The sequence below is a fragment of the Amphiprion ocellaris genome, chromosome 11 (genome assembly GCF_022539595.1).
Source record: "Amphiprion ocellaris isolate individual 3 ecotype Okinawa chromosome 11, ASM2253959v1, whole genome shotgun sequence".
Classification (NCBI taxonomy): Eukaryota; Metazoa; Chordata; class Actinopteri; family Pomacentridae; genus Amphiprion; species Amphiprion ocellaris.
Window position 1 is genome coordinate 25,102,108 of NC_072776.1, and position 21,224 is coordinate 25,123,331.

Consider the following 21,224-nt stretch of genomic DNA (forward strand, 5'->3'; position numbering starts at 1 on the left):
AGCCGAGTGTGAAGCGTTGAAGTCTGAGACCATATCTCCCTCCGAGTTGGGAGGGAGTTGCTTCCCCAATCAAAGGAGTTTAAGTATCTCAAGATCTTATTCCCAAATTACAGGAAAATGAAATGTGAAATGGACAGGCACCTTGTTGTGGCATCAGCAATAATGTGGCCGTTGTACTGGACCGTTGTGATTTACCAGTCCATATATATCTTAACCCTCACCTATTGTCATGAGCTCTGAGTAGTGACCGAAAGAATAAGATCGTGGGTACAAGTGGCCGAAATGAGATACCTCCATATCATGGCAGGGCTGAGAGGCTCAGACATCCAGAGGGAGCTTGGAGTAGGGTCGCTGCTCCTTCGCATTGAAAGGAACCAGTTGATGAGGTTTGGACATCTGATCTGGGTGTCTTCTGTGAGACTTCCTTTGGGTTTTTTCGAGCATATCCGCCTGGGAGGAGAGCACGGGGTACACCAGAACCCGCTGGAGGATTATGTACCTTGTCTGGCCTGGGAACGCCTCAGGATCCCCCAGGAAGAACTGGAAAGCATTGCCAGGGGGATGGACGTCAGGGAAGACCTGTTTTGTCTGCTGTCTCCGTAATTCTGAATAAGCAGAAGGAAATGGATGGACAGATATATTTTTAAAACATAATCACATTTATTTATCAGATTGACAAACACACAACCGGCGTGCAGGCCTTGAGTTTGAAAGTGCTGTAAAGGGTGGAATTATCTAGTATTAGAAAAAAATCAGTGTATAGGAATTTTTTGCTCTGGCATTCTAACACTACCAGCTATATCAATTCACCAGTGCAGTACAGGGATGTCTACGCATCATTAAAATGTTTTAATTTTATGTTTACTGCTATATGGGAAAACTTACCCCATTTAGTTTTTTTCTAACCTTATGGTGCTCGACTCAAATTAGAAAAGCAGAAAATCCTTTATTTTCAAGGTGAAACCAAATATTTAGAATGTGCAATTTTAAGATGTCCAGCAATTACCATGTGAGAAATACTGAAACTGTATGTTAGTTTATACTAATAGATGTTACTCATTGTTTAATTTGTATCCTCATTTTCCATTTTCATATTCTCCAGAGGCCAAGAATAGAAATAAATATGGAAATATCTGTAAATCTAATAATGTGACATTAGTCTTTTTTTCAATTTCAGAAATAAACTAAGGTTTGTCATACTAAGTTAGATCCATTATACACTAAGAGCACACAAAATATGGAAAACTAAATAAAATGTCTTAAATATAATAACACACCAGCACAAGGTTTCAGAAAAGTAAGTTTTCTTTAAAAATCAGGAGTATCCAAAAGCTACATAATTGGTGTCGGCTTCATTCACTGTGGGCAGAAACAAGCAAGACAGACCATAATTTGCAAGCTTGACCTGAATGCCTGGGTTCAGCGGTTTGATAAAAAGATCCTTCTTCTGACCCATTCTCTGAAACGTCAAGAGTGAGAAGCTCATTGGAGGGATCAAGCTGGACTGGGAAGATGTTTGACTGGGAAGATATTTTCTGGCAGGTTCCCTCAAATAAAAATTATCTTGTCATCACTTATTACATATTGCAGCTGTAAGTACGGACTTGTCCATTTGAACATGTAATATCTTACTAAAGCTATAGATTTCACTTAAAACATAAGTCTTCTTCTCACCATTTGTTGCTTTACAAAATAGTCAAAATATACTCCAATATTAATACAAAGAAGAGCAGTAAGAGTGAATGACTTCTCCAAACAATAATTGAAAAAAAAAAAAAAATCTAGCTACCAATCTTTTTTCCACGTAGCTCACATTAGGCTACTTGTTGTATTAGTTAAAAACTGTTTAGCTTACAAAACGCTACTCTTAACAAAAAAACTGTCATGATGCTTCAGTCCTGCAGAGACCTCTATACTACGGATCCACTAGAAGGAACCGTGTCCAGGGGATTTTGGTTTCACTTTGTACAGCAGGAGACACATCCTTTGTTATTCTGTACTACAGATGCTGATCAGCTGATTGAGCTCATAGACTGTATAAGGACGTAGCAACTGGCCTATACTGTATAAAGAATATACAGATAAGATACAGACTTTTCTTATGGCTATGATTGCGCTCTGTGGATCTGCTTTCACTCTTCCTTCATGGCCCGGATATGTGGCAGTGTGACAGAATCTCAATTCTGCAAATTGAATGCAGAGTTGAATTTTAAGTATGGTGTTTCTTCAGTCTCACAACGCAAAATTAGTTTAATCTGCTTTTAAGTCACTTTTTCAGTGACCAGTGGACATGGGCACAGCTCTGCTATTGTGCATGCCAACTCACCTGAATGGAACGGAATTAATGTTCTTAGTAAAACCTGAGCTTACCCTCGAGTCAAAATGTTTGCTGTGGAAAAAGACCAGGGGAAACCTTCCACTACTGCCTGCCTTTCCCTAATTGCTACTCGTGGAATGTGTTTGTGCAGGTAGTTATTATGTCACCCTCCACCCTCCCACCAACAGGAGGCTGCTCACACATTCTGCAAATCCAAATTGATGTGCTGTATCAAATCCGTACATGGAGCGTAATGCTCCAGAAATAAGTAACAAGTACACATTGAAGAGCAGTTGTGAGTGTGAGGGGAGAGCATATTTTGCAAACTCACAAACAGCATGTTTCATTCAATAATGTTGGCAGATACAGAAGCCACAGTTTAATATTAGCTGCAAAAAGAAAAAAAAAAAAATCTGACAAATTTTAGCCAAACCAAAAATTCATCTACAGGGAACATAAGGTGAGGCACACACTGCACACGCTTCACCAGCGCACATTCAACTCAGATATATCACTCAAAACATCAAATATAAAGGAAATACTAGCGCTATCTTCAAGGTGTTCATTCAGACAGATGGCTTGGTCAGAGCTTCCGATGCCTCTTTCTTGGTCTTCTTATTGCCATTTGCCTTCTGTGCCTTCGTCCTCTTCAGCTGTTGCTCCTCTAGTCTCTGCTGCTTCTTCTGCTTGTACTCTGTCACATTGTCAAAGCCCATTTTGTACAGGTGCTCAAAGCGGTTGTTCTTCCTTGTGGAGGCTGTTGTGTAAGAGAACATCAGCAGGAAGAAAGTTGGTGAGACAATCCGCAGTTGCATACTTGCAGTCAAAATGCACATAAAACCTTTAACAGGAGGAGACATGAACTGAAAACTACCTTCATACACGAGCCACTACTGATGGATGGCATTACTACAATTAAATACACTCTACATTTGGCTCTTAAATTTATATTAGGCATATCTGTCCTATTTGAACTTGTCTTTTGAAAATGTGAGGAAGAATGCTGTATTAGCACACAATGCACCACGAGATACAGGGATCCTAGCCTATGGAAGTCTTATTCACATTTTGGTAAAAATTTCTTCCTCCAAGTCCTTTCAAGCTCATTTTAAAAAGACCAATGGAGGACTAAGATTGTTTAATGTTTTGAGTACAATAGCATGACTGGCACTTATATTATTTTTTGGAACATTTACTCATGATGCATTCATTTCAAATATTGTTGTTTAGGGATCCATCTGATTAAGAAATCAAACCTTCACTTGCTAGTGAAGAAGCACATTGCCCCGGGCAAAATCAAAACGGCAACATTTTAGCTGGCTATCATGATGTTAACTCACAGTAGTTAAACTATATGTGGAAAATGTACATGTCTGCCTAGTATAACTACATAAATGTCACAAGTGTGTGTGAAATTGCAAATTCAAGTGACGTGAATGTGAAGAGCCAATCCCCAGATCTATGTAAATGGTAAGCATGTATGTTGTCCAGCATAGTTTAATGTGTTAGCATGCTAACATTTACTTATTAGTACTGAAATCAAAGTACAGCTCAAGCTGATGTCAGTAAGTTTACAGGTATTTGATCGTAACTCAAAATAGTGTACAAACTTTTAACCAGAAGATGGTGCTGGAGGAAAAGTCAGAAGATGCCCAGAGTCAATATTGCAATCCGCAATGGAAAATTTTCAATTTAACACTTTGTTACAGTAAAAATTCTACAATTTTTATACTGCTGTTTTTCTTTATATGAATATTTCAATGATGCACATCACATGCTGTTTCTAGAACCAATAGGAAGCATTGTGATGCAGCGTGTACACAAGACAAAAACGTTGGCAGAAATTAGTTTCAAATCATACATGAACATCCATAACTGTATGTGTCATGCAGTGTCTTTTTGCTTCCGTGGGTCATATACACTCCCCTTCAAAAGTATTGGAACAGTGAGGTCAATTCCTTTATTTTTTGCTGTAGACTGAAAACATTTAGGTTTCACTTCAAACGATAAATATGAGACAAGAGATCAACATTTTAGCTTTTATTTCCTGGTATTTACATCTGGATCTGATACACAACTTAGAAGATGGCATTATTTGTAATGGAACACCGAATTTTTTATGGGAGCAAAAGTACTGGAACAGATAGATGTAAATTGATTAAAGTGAATAAGACTTAATATTTAGTTGCAAATCCTTTGCTTATAATGACCAGTTTTTCCAGATTTCTCCCCACTGCAGCTTTAACATTTTGAGGTACAGCGATCCAATCTGATCTCTCACTGCTGGAATAAGTGAACAACTTATGCTTTATAATGAAGTATAATGATGATTCCTTGAGTAATTCAATTACTAAAATACCTTGAGGGTTTGCTTAATTTATTAGTCAAACTAAAACCTCAGAGATAACAGATATCACAAAGGTGATTATCAACTTTCTTTGTCAACACAGGCTTTCTGCTTTAAACTCATCCACACAAAAAGGGGTGTTTAATGCATCATTCGACTCATTTTCCACCCAAAATGAAACAATCAAGTGCAGCTGCTTCAGGCAGCAGGTTGCTATAATGGAGAGCAATGACAATTAAAGCTGCAAGCAGCATTGACTGGGTCCTCACATTCTTACTGGCCAGCGAATCCAAGCATGTCCAGGTGGGGCTGCGACAGTGTATTTCGGTCTATGGATGTGATGCAGGCCGGACTCTGATCACATATGTAAAATTTCAGGCAGATTGAAGCATGTACAGGCTAGATATGCAGCACTTCCTGTCCATCCACCAGGTGGTGCTATCACCATGACTGTATTTTGGTGTATGGAATTCATCAGGGCGCCATGACTGTGACTGTATCTCAACCTGTGAATGTCATCAGGGCCGGAGTCTGATAACACACAAAGTTTGAGGTAGACTGGGGCATGTACAGGCCAGTTACACAGCATTTCCTGTGTCATGGCAAAACGTCGAAATTTTGCTGGCTGCCATTTCCACGCCCTCAGACTTTTGTGGAGCATTTTGATAGCTTTTGATCACCCATGTCAGGAGTACATCCTTGCCAAATTTCAGCTCTGTTGGGGTTACCCTACTTGAGTTTACAGCTTTTGAAAAACTGCAAATATTGGTCCAAAATGGTCCAAAAATTGACACATAGTTCAAAATGGCCGACTTCCTGTTGTACCTTAGGTATGTTGTCAGGTAAATTTTTGTGCATTTTGTCTGTGAATGTCATCAGGGCCGAACTCTGATCACGAGCTAACCCTTTTCGGGCAGATTGGAGCATGTACAGGCTTGTTATAGAGCACTTCTTGTCCATCCATCAGGTGGCGCTATCACTGGGACTGTAAATTGGTCTATGGAATTCATCAGGGCCAGACTCTGATCAGACATGTAAAGTTTGAGGCCGATTGGAGCCAGGCCAGTTATACAGCATTTCCTGTTTCATGTTGAAATTCCGCCGGCCGCCATTTCCATGCCCTCAGACTTTTGCGGACCATTTTGATAACTTTCGATCACCCATGCCTGGTGTACATCCTGGCCAAATTTCACCTCTGTCTAGCTTTTGAAATGTCCAAAAATTTATCCCAAATCGTCGAAAATATGGCACATAATTCAAAATGGCCAACTTCCTGTTGGGCTTTGGGCATGATTGCCATAGACTTTTTTGTGTGTTACATATGCCTACCAAATTTCATAGCTGTAGGTTACAGGTACTGGCCATAGTTCCTGTTTGAAATTTTCCAGGTAGCACTATTGAGCCATTTTGGCTCACAAAAATGCAATTCCCCTACAATATCAAATGTTTCGCCGGTCCTGATGTGTATGCAAAGTTTCATGCGTTTTCTGGTAATTTTAGGGCCTGAAAGTCCGATTCCAAAGCCAGTAGAAAAAATAAAAATAGTTCAGAAAAATAAACCCATCATTCGGTGCTTGGACCCTAAATATGTAAATGTGTGACGGTAAAAAGCGCTGCTACTGCAAATTATGCAGAACAGGAATGCTGGTAAAAAAAAAAAAAAAAAAAAAGTTCAATGAGTGCAATGTATTCATTTTACCACTCAATGCAGCTCTGATTTCGAACTGACAGCTGCACAATAAATCGATTAAACTTAATACAGTTGTTCTCATAAGTTTACATACCCTGGCAGAATTTGTAAAATATGTACCATTGTTTAATGAAAACATGAATGATCAGAGCAAATACAAGGGCGTGACAATAAATAACTTTGTCTGACCACTAATCCTAAATGAAGGAAAAGTTTTTGATCAAACATATTTTCTACAAAAAGGGGACAATATTTCACTAATTTTGCCAGGGTGAGTAAACTTATGAGCACAGCTATATATTCAAACACGATATTGTATTGAAGTGCTTTTATGTTGGACACCGACATAAAAGGTTATCATATTTTTTTGTGCCCAAATCAAAGTGAAACCAATGTTACTGACTGAATATTCTCTGTAATAATAATTAACTAATCAGTTTTCTAATCTCTGTTGTATCAGCTGCAGGCCAAAAGAGTAAACGGACCAAACACAAAAACACATTTATGCGATTTGTATCACATAAATGTGATACATTATGTAGGGTTCCCATTGCAACATGATGAATACAGTGTGTGATACTTTAGTTAAACGACTTCATTCAGTGGTTTTGGTAGCGCACAGCTCAACAGGTTTACAGATAAAACATATTAAATCAGCTGAGAATCTGTATCGCTCATAAATAGCCATCAGAAAACGCCTTGGTTAAAGGAAGATTCTTGTTACAGCCAATTTAAATCAAACTTTGAACATAAAATGCTCCAGACTAGGTTAGCTCCACAGCATCACTTACCATGGAGATCTAGTCAGGTGAAAACAGTGTCACTTTCACTGAAAACTCTGACGTTAGGCCCACTAATCTCACTACATACTACAGCCCTCAGGAAATGCACAGACCATAATTAAGACTAAATACTGTTCCAGACTCACCAATGAGCTTCTCCACGTGCATGAGAAAGGCCCTAACACCATTCAGGCCTAGATTTAAAACCCTGGCAGGTCAAGCTACAGCTCAATCCTCTCACTAAGCAACGGAAAGTAGGGGAGTGGGATATAAGAGGGAAAGAAAAACTGTAAAAGTGTTCAACTGTTAAGATATATTGAGAATTATATATTGTAAAGTCGGTTGAGACTGTTCAGTCAAGATGTGAGAAAAAGGGAAAAAGCTGCTGCTAAACGTTTAACCCCAACCCTTTTCTGAAGTTTTGAACTTTGTCTTAAGATGCACAGATACAACAAAAGCTATTTTATTTTTTTCTCCTGATTTTTAAATGCAGCCCTCATTTTACTTAATGAGAGAAGAACATTATACATATCTGCAGTCTTATACACCGATCAGGCAAAACATTATGACCACCTGCCTAATATTATGTTGGTCCCCCTTTTGCTGCAAACACAGCTCTGACCGGTTGAGGCAGGGACTCCACTAGACCCCTGAAGGTGTGCTGTGCTATCTGTCACCAAGATGTTAACAGCAGATCCTTTAAGTTCTGTAAGTTGCGAGGTGGGGCCTCCATGGATCAGACTTGTTTGTCCAGCATGTCCCACAGATGCTTGATTTGATTGAGATCTGGGGAATTTGGAGGCCAAGTCAAAACCTCAAACTCGTCGTGCTCCTCAAACCATTCCTGAACCATTTTTGTTTTGTGGCACGGCACATTATCCTGCTGAAAGTGGTTACAGCCATCAGGGAATATTGTTTACATGGTCTGCAACAATGCTTAGGTAGGTGGTACGTGTCAAAGTAACATCCACATGGAGGGCAGGACCCAAGGTTTCCCAGCAGAACTTTGGCCAAAGCATCACACTGCCTCCGCTGGCTTGCCTTCTTCCCATAGTGCATCCTGGTGCCATGTGTTCCCCAGTTAGGCGACGAACCCAGCCATCCACGTGATGTAAAAGAAAACCTGATTCATCAGACCAAGCCACCTTCTTCCATTGCTCTATGGTCCAGTTCTGATGCTCACGTGTCCACTGTTGGTGCTTTCGGCGGTGCACAGGGGTCAGCATGGGTACCCTGACTGGTCTGCAGCTATGCAGCCCCATACGCAACAAACTGTGCTGCACTGTGCATTCTGACACCATTCTATCAGAACCAGCATTAACTTCTTCAGCAATTTCAGCAACAGTAGCTCTTGCGTAGGATGTGCACAGGCCAGCCTTCGCCAGTTCACCACTATTCCTCCCTTGGATCACTTTTGATAGATACTGACCACTGCATACCAGGAACACCCCACAAGAGCTTCAGTTTTGGAGATACTCTGACCCAGTCGTCGAGCCATTATAATTTGGTCCTTGTCAAATCACTCAAATCCTTACACTTGCTCATTTTTCCTGCTTCTAACACATGAACTTTGTGGACAAAATGTTCACTTGCTGCCTAATATAGCCAACCCACTAACAGATGCCATGATGAAGAGATAATCAGTGTTACCCACTTCACCTGTCAGCGGTCATGATGTTATGCCTGATCGGTGTATATCTGTATATTTAAATGTTAAGTGACAATAAATATTGTCAAAAAGTTTTTGAATCATGCTATTTTATATATTTATTATTAATTTATTTTTGACAGTTAGTTATTGATTACATGCAGATGTTGATACAATTACTAGGCTACATCGACATATATCCGACTAACTTAAGTTAGACATTATGATGTTCCAGACCTTTGCTCTAATACATTTTCTTTGACAGGACCTCTTTGAATTTTAGTTGGAATGCCCCTATAAATGGAAAGTTATTTCTGTTGCACAGCACACTCACTTCTGCTTTTGATGCTGTAACACGCATGTCAAGCGCGGAATCTGATCACTTGATTAATCTCCAGAATAATTGATAGAATACTCGGTTATTAAAATAATCAGTAGCTGCAGCCCTAAATTACACTATTTTCACTTTAAGAAAAATAGCCACGTAATACACATTTACCACACAGAATGCAATGTAATACATTCTTTACCAGCTTTTTATTGAAAAAAAATTAATTCATTGTTATATTTAGATCTGCAGAGATTCTAGAAAAGTCTCTCAATCAGCACACAGTGATAAATTACACCACCCCCGCCACTAGTTTGATGGTTGCAGACCTTGCACTGTTGAAACAAAAATGCTGCCGGATTTAGCCTGTGCCAGCAAACAAGATGTTTGGGAGAGGCGTTGTGTGGAGTCCTATGACACCGTACGTTTATTTCTGTCTAAAAGAGTGTGAGTGGTACATGTATGAGAACAGGAGGCCATAGAAGACACACAAACAAGAGGCCAAAGTCCCACATGGAAGTGTGCGTATGTGTGTGTGTCAAGCCCTTAGGAATAGTGTGGGGCTTTGCAGCCATTTTGTTACCATATTAGTACAGCTTCTACTTTTATTATGTGATGCACATCAGCACAAAATTGTAGTTGTAATATAGTTGTAGTCACTTGTGTCTGCAGGGAGTCAGTTAACATAGCTGGGAAAAGATCTTGGTTGTTCATTATCTCTATGGGCCCTAGCCTGGTAGAACATCTCCTGGTGGAAGCTTGGAAAATGTTTTCAAGGTGTACAATATCTGTAACCCAGTATTCATTTCTCCTTTCAACTACATCCATAGTCTGTGTGTGTGTCTATGTTTGTGAGAGACAGAGAGAGTGAGAGTGAGAGTGAGAGTGAGAGTGAGAGTGAGAGTGAGAGAGAGAGAGAGAGAGAGAAGCAAGAACAGAAAGAGATGCAGAGAGATACAAACAGAAGACTTACCCTCAAGGGACTCCCAATGTGGCATGAAGGCTTCAATCACTCTGTTAAGGTCTGGGTTCTGAGTATTACACTAGAGAGGGCAGGAGAGCACACAGGTCAGTGAGTCAGCACCCACTGGATCAAGAATTATAAGAAAATGAGAAATACTGAAGAGCAACAGCAGCAAATGATTAGTCAATATGCTTTTGTCTTACACTCAAATCATACCAATCCAGAGGAACAGCCTTTCTACTGATTTATAAACATTACATTTTAATAAAAAGAAATCCACAGAGCATAAAATTGAGCATGCTCAATAGGCTAATACTAGGTTTAGGGCTGCCACAAACGACGCGTCGACGAATCGCCTGAGCACGATACGTCATCAAAAGCGGAAGTGAGCGCGCAATGCAACAGAAATCACCGTCCGAGTGGAGCGCGGAACACGCATGGACATCCGCGCTGTATCGTGCATATATAGTATATGCACGATGCGGCGCGGATGTCCGCGCTGTATCGTAAACGCGGATGTCCACGCTGTATTGTGCGTATATAATATATGCATATACTATATATGCACGATACAGCGCGGATGTCCATGCGTGTTCCGCGCTCCACTCGGACGGTGATTTCTGTTGCATTGCGCGCTCACTTCCGCTTTTGATGACGTATCGTACTCGGGCGATTAGTCGACGCGTCGTTTGTGGCAGCCCTAATTAGGTTTACATTTCACTGGCAAGAGTCACACCAAGATTTTTGAGATTTACAGACAAATTTAACATTATAAGGATTTAATAGCGGACAATGAAAAGCAAGGCTTTCCTTCAGGATAGCAGGGCTGTGATGGCGACCTGTGCTAATTAGCATTAATTTGCAGAAAAAGGGGTGGGCAATTTTATCTTGCATTCACAAATGTGAATGCAAGATAAAATTACAATTTCTATCTATGTATGAAAGTGAACATTTTGCCTAAAAGCTAAAATGAGCATGTAAATGTGAATGTACCTCCCAGGTGCTTTGTCTGAGTGTGTAGACTTGGAGTGGTGCATCACTGGAGTCCATCACTACCCAGAGCTGCCCTTCCAGATCAAAGGTCATGTCCAGGGGACAGTGAGGCAGGGACAGTCTGCTGTGTGGCACAAGAGTCTCTTCGCCTTCCTTGTGCAGAGTGAAAAACTGAACTGTGGACATTCTGAGGACACACAGGAAACATCAAAGTCATCAACTGATCACTGCAATGTTTAAGGAGACCAGTTCTTAATGTGGAAGACTTCCTCACCAGTTTGTGCTTTTTTAAGACACTGACCCACTTTAAATGTCACCTATATGATGTATAGTATGCACTATACAGCCTGGTAAACTCTGCATTAACCTTGTGTCACTATACGTCCAAAAATACATTTAACGGTCAGAAGCAAAAATAGTTTTATGCCATCAGAGGTGTCACTGTCCTATGAAAGTTAAAAGGTTTGTATTCACAATGACTCTGGAAAAAAGGTTTGGAATGTAATAAACAGTGAGGACCTGACATCACTACATTCACTCACTCCCTCTGGAAACCATTTGTACATGGCTGTTATGTACTTTCTCATTTTCATCTTCAGTAATCATTCTAGTGCTGCTGTCTTGACCAGGATTCCCAGAAAGAGTGAACTGGTATATCAATGGGACCTTTCTGGCTAAATAAAGAAGAGACAAAATAAATATAAAAATTTGAAATATAGGGTGTAACTCACTGAGGCAATATGTATCTAGACGTGTCAGTACAGAAAAAGCAAAGACCTACAGTAGCAGTCAAAAGCTTGGTCACACCTACTTATTTACGAGCTTCTTGCTTTCTAGAATAAAACTGTAGACACAAACTATGAAATAACTTATACAGAATAATGCAGTGAGAAAAAGTCTACACAAATCAAAAAATGCTCATGTTTTAGGTTCCTCAAAGTAGGCTCTGTCTGCCTTAATGACAGCTTTGCACGGTCATTGTCATTTATTGCAAAAAGGCTGACATTAGTTTACTCAGTGCTTTTTACGGTTTACGTTACTGTAAACCTAAAACAGGCGATCTGAAGACATTATGCTAGTCTCTGACATACTGTGATCAGTATATTTTTTAAAATACTATTTTTAGGGAATAAACTTATATAATGAAAGCAATCCATAGATAGTTAAAAATAGTCAGTTGTTGCATTTTTACATATCTTGGTATTGGTCAAAACAAATTGGTAAAACCCTCTCTTTATGTAACAGACGGATACCATTTAATCTGCACTGGCTATGATTTTATGAATGTTTTATTTACATCAGTGCACATGCGTGAAAATCTACATGCACATGTATGCACAGTCCGTTTCATGCTATTTAATTTTTTCTGTTTCGACATTCAAAGACAAAAAACAGTGCAAAGAAAAATTATGTTGCATGTTTGTAGAGTGTTGAACTGAGAAGTGAGCATCCTAGTAAACATTTACAAGCTGGGAGTTAAAGCGGATGAACCTCTAATCGAAACTACAAGGTACAAAAAACATCTGTAGGTCAGAGGTGAAAGTTTAATATTTCATTATCTGCTTATATGTAAATATGAAGCGGATCTGAACAGCAAAGTGAGTTTTAGACATACTTCCAGGGAACATCATGTTTTCCTGGAAGGGTTTTTTACAGTTGTCAAGTGCTTGCTCACAGGGAATTTAAATAAAATATCAGATTTGTTGGATTTCTCTGCTTAAAATTTGCAAATTTGTACTTTGTGAAATGCTTCGACATGACATATGTTGTGAATTGGTGCTATATAAAAAAAATCCTTGAACGTAATAAACTAAACTGAATTGAATTACGTACAGTTGTGTGTTCACAGGTCAGCACCAACGCAAATGACTGACTGGCACAGGAAGTAACACTCACCTTTCACACTGCACAGCAACATGTCGTCCATCGGGGGAGCTAATGATTCGGCACACAGTTGGATTCTAGGGAATAAAATGAAGACAGGCAGAGTGATGAAGCTGTCACTACATTCTTATTGTTCATTATGTGAAACTTTACTGTCTGTTCTTCTGGTGATTGACAGGTCAGACCTTCATTACACAGAGTTGGCTCAATGACAACAGGCTCTATTTAACAGAAGTGGCATGCTTACACAGTTGAAGAATCTCACTCAGTATCTCCAATTCAGAACTTGAAAAAGGATAAAGACCATTTTCTCTGCTTTTTCTTTTCAGCTCGACTGAGAATTTTAGCATCTTTCAGTTCACTGAGTTTTATAACCCACACCTATGATCCACACCTGCATCTCATAGAATAACAGACTATCTCAGAGGGTAGGAGTGTTTTTCCCCAAGTGTTTCTGCAAAAATCTTACATGTCTATATGCTTCCCAAAGCTGTAAAATCTCTCTCTTGTCTCATATTCATTGTTTGATGAATATGAGACAAGTCAAACCCAAAATGTTTTCAGTCTACACCAGAAATAAAGGAATTGGGCTCACTGTTCCAATACTTTTGGAGGGGAGAGTACAAGTTCGTTTTAATAGAATGTACATGATTCATTCTTGCACTATATGTGATTTACACAGCACAGCACGGTAGTTGAAAAGTATCTTTTTGCATTTTTTAGCCATGCTCATCACATCACTGTGAATGAGAGTTGATCGGGCAGCATGCCACATTGATCCAGACTGAAAATTTTAGATTGTATCACAATAAAATTTGGTACAGACATTCATGGTCGCCTACAGGCAAACTGCAATACCTTTGGTGAATTTTAAACTTTTCATTTAGAGCCATTATCAAGTCAAACCAGCACTAAAAACTGCAAAAATAATGGCATTAGCCTCAGCTGTGCTTGTGTTTAGTGCTACTAAGCAAAATATACCAAATGCCTGCAATGTCTCAGTTGGACCTGTCTCTGCCTGCTGCTCTGCGTGCTCTAACTTTGGGATCAGGCCCCCCCAGTACCGTGACATTAAGCAGTACGTAGTATGAAGTGAGACAACATATTGTACTTACTGCTGTAGGCAAACTGTGGTTACCTGCTCTTTGTTAGCCTCAGAGTTTGGTGTCTCTTCAAACTGTCTGAGGTCCCAGCTCTGCAGCCTGTGGCCGGACTCATACTCCCAAAGCTTCACTGTTCCGTCCTGATAGACCAACACACCATAGATAACACCAAAGCTCAACTGGACATTGGTTTTTATTTGTTCATGATAAAAGCTCTGGGAGCTTTAACACTGTCATCAAAGTTTTAATGTACAAGAGAGCTGCGTTGCAAAGAAGTTAGCATAAAATTTTTCTGCAAAACTTTTGTCTGATTTTGACTACTGCCACTCCTTTAAAGTGAGATTTTAGAGCACCCCCTGCACCTGTCTTCTGACAAGCCTTATGAAGATGCTGATTTCCTTTTCGAGCAGTATTTAGCTCCTGAAAAGAAAAAAGGTTTGTTGACTATACTATTACTGTGCTTGACTGGGCAGCCAACTCACCTGACCTGAACCCCATAGAACCGAATATAGGGTTTTGTCAAGAGGAAGACGAGAAATGCCCAACCCAAAAATACAGATGAGCTGAAGACCACCATCAAAGCAACCTGGGCTTCAGCAGTGCCAAATGGTGAATGCCCCCATTGTCACGCAGTATTTCATGGCAAAGGAGCTGGAACCAAGTTTTGAGTGTATAAATGAACATACCTTTCAGAAGCTGAACATCTCTCTTGTATGTCCTTTTTTGATTGACCTGAAGATACATTCTAATAATTTGAGATGCTGGATTTCTAAATTTCCATGAGCTATAAGCCGTAATCATCAAAATGAAAACAAAAAAAGGCTTGAAATATTTCACTTTACATTTAATGGACATAGAACATTATAAAAATTTACATTTTTTTAAAATAAACTACAAAAAAGAACCTTTTCCACAATGTTTTGTTTTTGTAGATGCACTTTTACATGTTAATGTAACTTGAGGAAATACACACATACCCCTGATCCGGACAGCAGCCAATGTGGATGTCCTGATGGGATGTGCAGGGCACTGACGAACCTAAGAGAAAGCAGAACAAAACATCAGGAGCAACCTGAAAAACCTCAAGGAGTGTACACACTAACATAGCTCTTCACATTCTTTCATGCACTGTAGTACTGTATTGAAACTTCTGTGGTTCCTTTAGGTTCAGGTGCTTACTGTTGATGTCCCAGGCAGAAGGACTGGATGACGTACGGAGACCTGAAGTGGCTAACTCTGATCTTCTCATCACGGTCAGCTGTGATGATGTACTTTTTGTCCGGCGATATGGTCTGGAAAACAGCCGAAGAAGGAAGTCAATCTGTCAGTCACTTCTTTAAGGTTCTTTCTTGTACTTAACTTAAAATTTACACTTGTGCTTCGAGTGTGACAAACCGTTCTCATCACCTGTGATGTGATTTTGACAGAGTATTGGATTAGAATTACTGACTTTACCTTTAAATTGACTGAAGGCAGTCAGTGAGGACAGAAATTGATGATGTTGATTCTCTATGAGGGTACAGGAGATGTTACAGTAAAATGTAATTTCATGTTTTGATAGCAGAGTCACTGCAGAACCTTTTCTATTTGGATTCTCCCTGTAGAGTTCAAGTGAAATGCAGTACAATACACCAAAGTGAGTACACCACTGTGCAATATCATATTATTCAAAATCATATCACCTTACAGGGTTAGCACTGTCACCATGCACCTAGAAGATACCCGGCTCGTGACCTAGCCTGGGCCTGGGATCTTTCTGCATGGGGTTTGCATGTTCTCCCTGTGCATGCATGAGTTTTCTTCAGATTCCTCTCACAGTCCAAAAACATGCTGAGGTTGATTGGTGATTCTAAATTGTCTGTAGGTGTGAAAGTGAGTGTGCTTGTTTGTCTCTCTGTGTAGCCCTGCAATAGACTGGCGACCTGTCCAGGGTGTCCCCTGCCTCCCCTTCCTATAGTGCTCAGTTCAGATTAACGTTATTACTGTTGGTGACTTTAACATTTATTATGACATTTAGAGGAAATGTATGTCCCTTGGAAAAATAGTCTAGTGATTTATAAAAAAAAAGCTCTTCGTAATGCCAGGACAGCATATTATTCATCATTAATAGAGAACAAGAACAACCCCAGGTTTCTCTTCAGCGCTGTAGCCAGGCTGACAAAGTGTCAGAGCTCTGTTGAGCCTTGTATTCCGTTAGCTCTGAAAAGTAATGACTTCGTGAGCTTCTTTACAGGTAAAATTGTTACATTAGAGAAAAAATTTATCTCGCCCTTCCTACTACAACTGTCACAGATATATCATCGAGTAGCTTTAGAATTGGCTGTAAGACCTGATGGATATTTAGACTTCTTTGCTCCTCGACATCTCTGAGATAATTTCAACGGTTTCTTCATCTAGACCACTGACATGTTGTTTAGACCCTATCCCAACTAGACTGTTCAAGGAGGCCTTACCTGTTATTAATTCTTCAATGCTAGATTTGATCAATCTCTCTTTAGTAACAGGCTATGTACCACAGACTTTAAATGTTGCTGTAAGCAAACCTTGACTTAAATGGTCTACTCTTAATCCAAATGTTTTAGCTCACTATAGACCTATATCCAACCTCCCACTTTCCTCTAAAAGTGCATCATAGCACAGAAACAGCTCTGGTGAAAGTCACTGATGACCTTTTCATAGCTTCAGACAATGGACTGGTCTCTATACTTGTTTTGTTGGACCATAGTGTGACATTTGACACTATCAACCACAAACTTACAGCGACTAGAACATTCTATTGGTATTAAAGGGACAGCACCGGACTGGTTTACATCCTACTTATCACACAGATTCCAGTTTGTGCACGTCAACAATGACTCTTCTGAGCACAGTAAGGTCGATCATGGAGTTCTCAGGGTTCGGTCTTAGGACCGATACTGTAAACATTATACATGCTTCCTTTAGGCAATATATTAGGAAGCAGTGTAGTAATTTTCATTTTTATGCTGATGACACTCAGTTATGTTTGTCTATGAAGCCAGATGAAACTGATCACCTAGCAAGACTGCAAGATTATCTTAAGGACACAAAGACCTGGATGACCTGTAATTTCCTACTGCTGAATTCAGACAAGCCTGAAGTCATTGTATTTGACCCCAAACATCTTAGAAACTTGTTTTCAAAGCATGTAGTTACTCTGGATGGCATTGCATTGCCCTCCAGTACTACTGTGTAGAACCTCAGAGTTATTTTTGACCAGGACATGTCTTTTAACTCGCTCAGAAAACAAGTTTGGAGGACTTTTTTTTCAACCTAAGAAATATTGTAAAAATTAGGAACATCCTGTCTCAGAGTGATGCAGAAAAACTAGTCCATGCATTTGTTCCTTCCAGGCTTGACTCTTGCAATTCCTTACTATCAGGATGTCCCAACAGCCCTCTGAAAAACCCACAGTTGATCCAAAATGCTGCAGCGAGAGATCATATTTCTCCTATACTGGCTTCTATTCAATAGCTTCCTATGAAATGCAGAAAAGAATTTAAAATCCTTCTTTTGACGTATAAAGCTCTTAATGACCATTCTCCATCATATCTTAAAGACCTTATAGTACCATATCAGCCTAGCAGAACTCGTCACTCTTCCCCCACATATGAGCCGAGTTCTCCTCAAGGTTTCTTTCTGTTAAAAGGGAGTTTTTTCTTGCCACTGTTGCCTTAGGGCTTGCTCTCAGGGTTCAGGCATATGGGTTCTGTAAAGGATCTTGAAACAATCTGAATTGTAATTGGCGCTATATAAACAAAATTTAATTGAACTGAATAAAGAAGGAGAAAGATGAATAAAAAGTCATTAAAAAGTACAGATTAAGCCATAACACCACAAATCAGAGCTGCAGTGCCTGTCCTAAAATGATGCCATGGACAGTGCACTACTCACATTTTTTCTGCATTCACAATTAAATAAATATCCATAGAAGTGCTTCACAGCTGATGAGAATTAAAGTCCAAGCATACTTGTAACATCTAACATCCAACAACAACTATTGTGCAGTTTAATAATAATAATAATAATAATAATAATAATAATAATAATAATAATAATAATGGATTCGATTTATATAGCGCTTTTCTATTAAGGCATACTCAAAGCACGTACAATGGATCCATTATTCAATCACTCACACATTCTCACTCTGCTGGTAAACTACATTTGTAGCCACAGCTGCCCTGGGACAGACTGACAGAAGCATGGCTGCCAATCCGTGCCTATGGGCCCGCCGACCACCACCAACATTCATATGCATTCATACACCAGTGTGAGTAGCCGCACTGGAGGCAAGGTGGGTGAAGTGTCTTGCCCAAGGACACAACAGCACATGACTAGGACAGAGCGAGAATCAAACCGCTGACCCTTTGATCACTGGACGACCCGCTCTACCACCTGAGCCACAGCCGCCCTGAAGTTTATTACTTCAATTGTATTTTTTTTTACATGTTACGTTGAGTTTCTTTTCAGTGTCAGCCATCACGGTCCTGCTTTTTGTTGTTGGTGTACTGTCATGGCTTACTGGACTCTGGTTGGACTGTGAACTGGCATCACTGACAATTATGCACGACATGAACAAGATGGGGACCCACTCAGAGCAACAGCCTCAGGGTGCAACTGGGGTATTAAAACTTCACAGTGAACAATGAAAGGTCTGTCATTCAGTGCTTGAGCACAATCACAGATGATAAAATTAGACATAAGAACTTGCTGTCTAAAAACATTAAATGATAAAATTGTGTGGAAAAAGTAACAGCAAATTTGACAGTGGAATAGTGCAAATTTGCAAAGATGCCCAATGTACATAAAGGTAGGGCAAATGATTGTTGTGTCTGAGTGAAGCTCTTACAAAGATTAGCATACCTCAAACATTAACATAAGTGACCTCTTAATGAAACTTTATTGGCTTGATAAAACAAAAAATGTTATGTAATCCGTGTCTAAAAAGGACTTCAGACTTATTTTCAAATATGGTCTGTGACATATTGCACAAACTAGATATGATACATTCAATTTCTATGGGCTGCAGAGGGACACGATGTGGCTAAAAATGTGAAAACAGCTAAGTGGGCTTTGTGATGAGAAATGTTGGTCAAAAACAATTTTTTAAAAATCAGCCCATGTGGCCATTTAACTCTGAATTTGGGTTCTTAAACAGTTACAGATATTGTTAATTCTCTTGTAGACAGAAGTGACAGTGCTGCCTCAATAAGATTTATGTCCTGGGGTTTTCTTACCACAGCTAGCAACATAGACAGGTGGCCCATCATCAGCTTGCCCTCCCTCTGTGGCTCCATAACTGAGAAAGAGTACACATCTCCAGATTTGTCAGCTACCAGCAGCTCGTCCTCAGCCTGACTAAATACCAAGGACGTACATCTCCTCACCACCCACCTGTTTAACATGCATGCACACATACACACATCATTTTTGTTTTTTCTATCACATCTGTATAGTGCATGAAGCTGCTGTGGTTGAAGAAGAGAGGTTAAGTCATACGTGATGTTGACGAAACGCCATGAAGGCTCACAGTGAAACAGAGCCAGTCTCTTGGTGTCATCAGTCAACGCCACCAGATTCCCAGATGGAGACACGGCAAAGGCGAGGACTTTGTCACTTCCAGTTTCCTCTGTGGCCCTGCCCTGACTGATGACAGAGCAGAAAAGCTACAGCTGTAAAGTTACTATTCATATTCCTAGTATATTAGATCTGCTTCTATTCTACTATACATTTGTCTGAATGTATTTTCTTTCATTATTTTCTTTGTCTTTTAGCATGCACTTTTCTACTTCTTTGCAATACACAAACACTTGCCTGACTTGACAGCCAGTAACCAACTGTTTTTACCTGTTGTTGTCATCCTTTGTGTTCTTTGGCTTCTTCTCAGCAGTGCTGCAGTCAAACACAAACGGTTCTCTGCAATAAAATATAGAAGACCTAATATGTTCAATCTGGATGGTGTCACAGGTGTCACATTCATAGGTATTGTTTATTTTTAACTAATCATCTATATTTATATGATTTTGAATTTGGCTTACTTTTACCAAACATTGACTCGAAGCTGACATGAAAAGTTCAGTCAGATTCATAATAATCAAGTAACATTTCCTTCTTCTCTGTATATCACAAAAAAGGAGGAAGGAAAAAGCCCTTTACAATTTTCCAGAGCTCACATCTTAAAACATTTTTGTTTTATCTGACCAACACTCCAATCTGCAGAGATATTATGAAATAAATGAAATTCAGCAAATCCTCAGACTGCGGTGAATCTGGATTCAGTCTGACAGTGCTTGCTACCCTTACGATAATTAAATAATTCATGTTTTATATAACCATTTTCCACAAACTGGCTAAGCATGTTGCCAATATTACTGAAAATAATACTATTCCTACTTTATAGTATTGTCTTCAGATCTGCCAAAGCAGCTTTAAACATATATCTTCCTTTTGCTGACTGAAATTTAGTCAGAGTATTTCCAGAAGACGAGGGTATTAGCAGTACTCCACCAACACTTTTGAAAACGTCTGTAGGACCAAAACACTTTGCATATCTTTCCAGTTTTAAACATGAGAAACACATTCTCACTGCAATTTCGACTCTGATAGAAACCTGGATGCAAGCGAGACATATCTCCGTGCTCTAACGTTGCTAGTAACAGCCAGTTGGGAAACACGGCTGGCCAGCAAAGATACACTTGCCACTTGCAAACAGCTAATGAAATATGAGGAACACTTATAAAGTAATTCAAACCTGGTCTCTTTGCTGTGAATTGCTACGAGTTTCTTGTCGCAAGTGAAAACAAACCACTCTCCACAAAAAGCGGCAGCAGTCATGATTGTGTGACATGCGACGGCAGCCCACGCGGACAACCGTGTTTGGTCGCGCGCAAAATACGTCACCGAACACAGCCAAAACACACGCCCCCTCGAGAAAGTACAGAATGTTCAGTGTGGACCACCCTGCAGAAAACAGGATATTTTGTGGAAATTATACACGTGTGGCTCTCAGAAACAATACTGTACTAATAAAGCTTAGGCCATTGTAGCTGCAATTGTTGACGCCAAAATGACTTTCACTATTCCACCCTCAAATTCAGTATGAAAAATTGGTTGTGTTTATGCAAAGTCCAGAGATGTACTCGCTCCA

General features: G+C 39.7%; 1 protein-coding gene across 1 annotated transcript; it reads right to left on the minus strand.

Moving 5' to 3' along the window:
* Positions 1–2,683: 2,683 nt before the first annotated feature.
* On the minus strand, positions 2,684–20,979 carry wdr4 (WD repeat domain 4). Its single transcript, XM_023288356.3, has 11 exons — positions 20,829–20,979; positions 19,925–19,993; positions 19,577–19,723; positions 19,315–19,471; positions 15,236–15,348; positions 15,034–15,094; positions 14,092–14,196; positions 12,966–13,030; positions 11,070–11,256; positions 10,086–10,155; positions 2,684–3,074 (listed from the first exon to the last, which is right to left on the minus strand). The coding sequence occupies exons 1-11, from the start codon at positions 20,909–20,911 to the stop codon at positions 2,884–2,886; spliced, it is 1,248 nt and encodes a 415-aa protein (XP_023144124.1). The 5' UTR covers positions 20,912–20,979; the 3' UTR covers positions 2,684–2,883.
* Positions 20,980–21,224: the final 245 nt, after the last annotated feature.

Bases quoted from the DNA above. Each gene is read 5' to 3' on its own strand.
- wdr4 (XM_023288356.3), bottom strand. From the start codon at position 20,911: ATGACTGCTGCCGCTTTTTGTGGAGAGTGGTTTGTTTTCACTTGCGAC. The intron at 19,724-19,924 runs GTAAAAACAGTT...CTCTGTCATCAG, and splicing joins ACAAAGGATGACAACAACAG to TCAGGGCAGGGCCACAGAGG. The intron at 15,349-19,314 runs GTAAGAAAACCC...GCTGTTTTCCAG, and splicing joins TGTCTATGTTGCTAGCTGTG to ACCATATCGCCGGACAAAAA.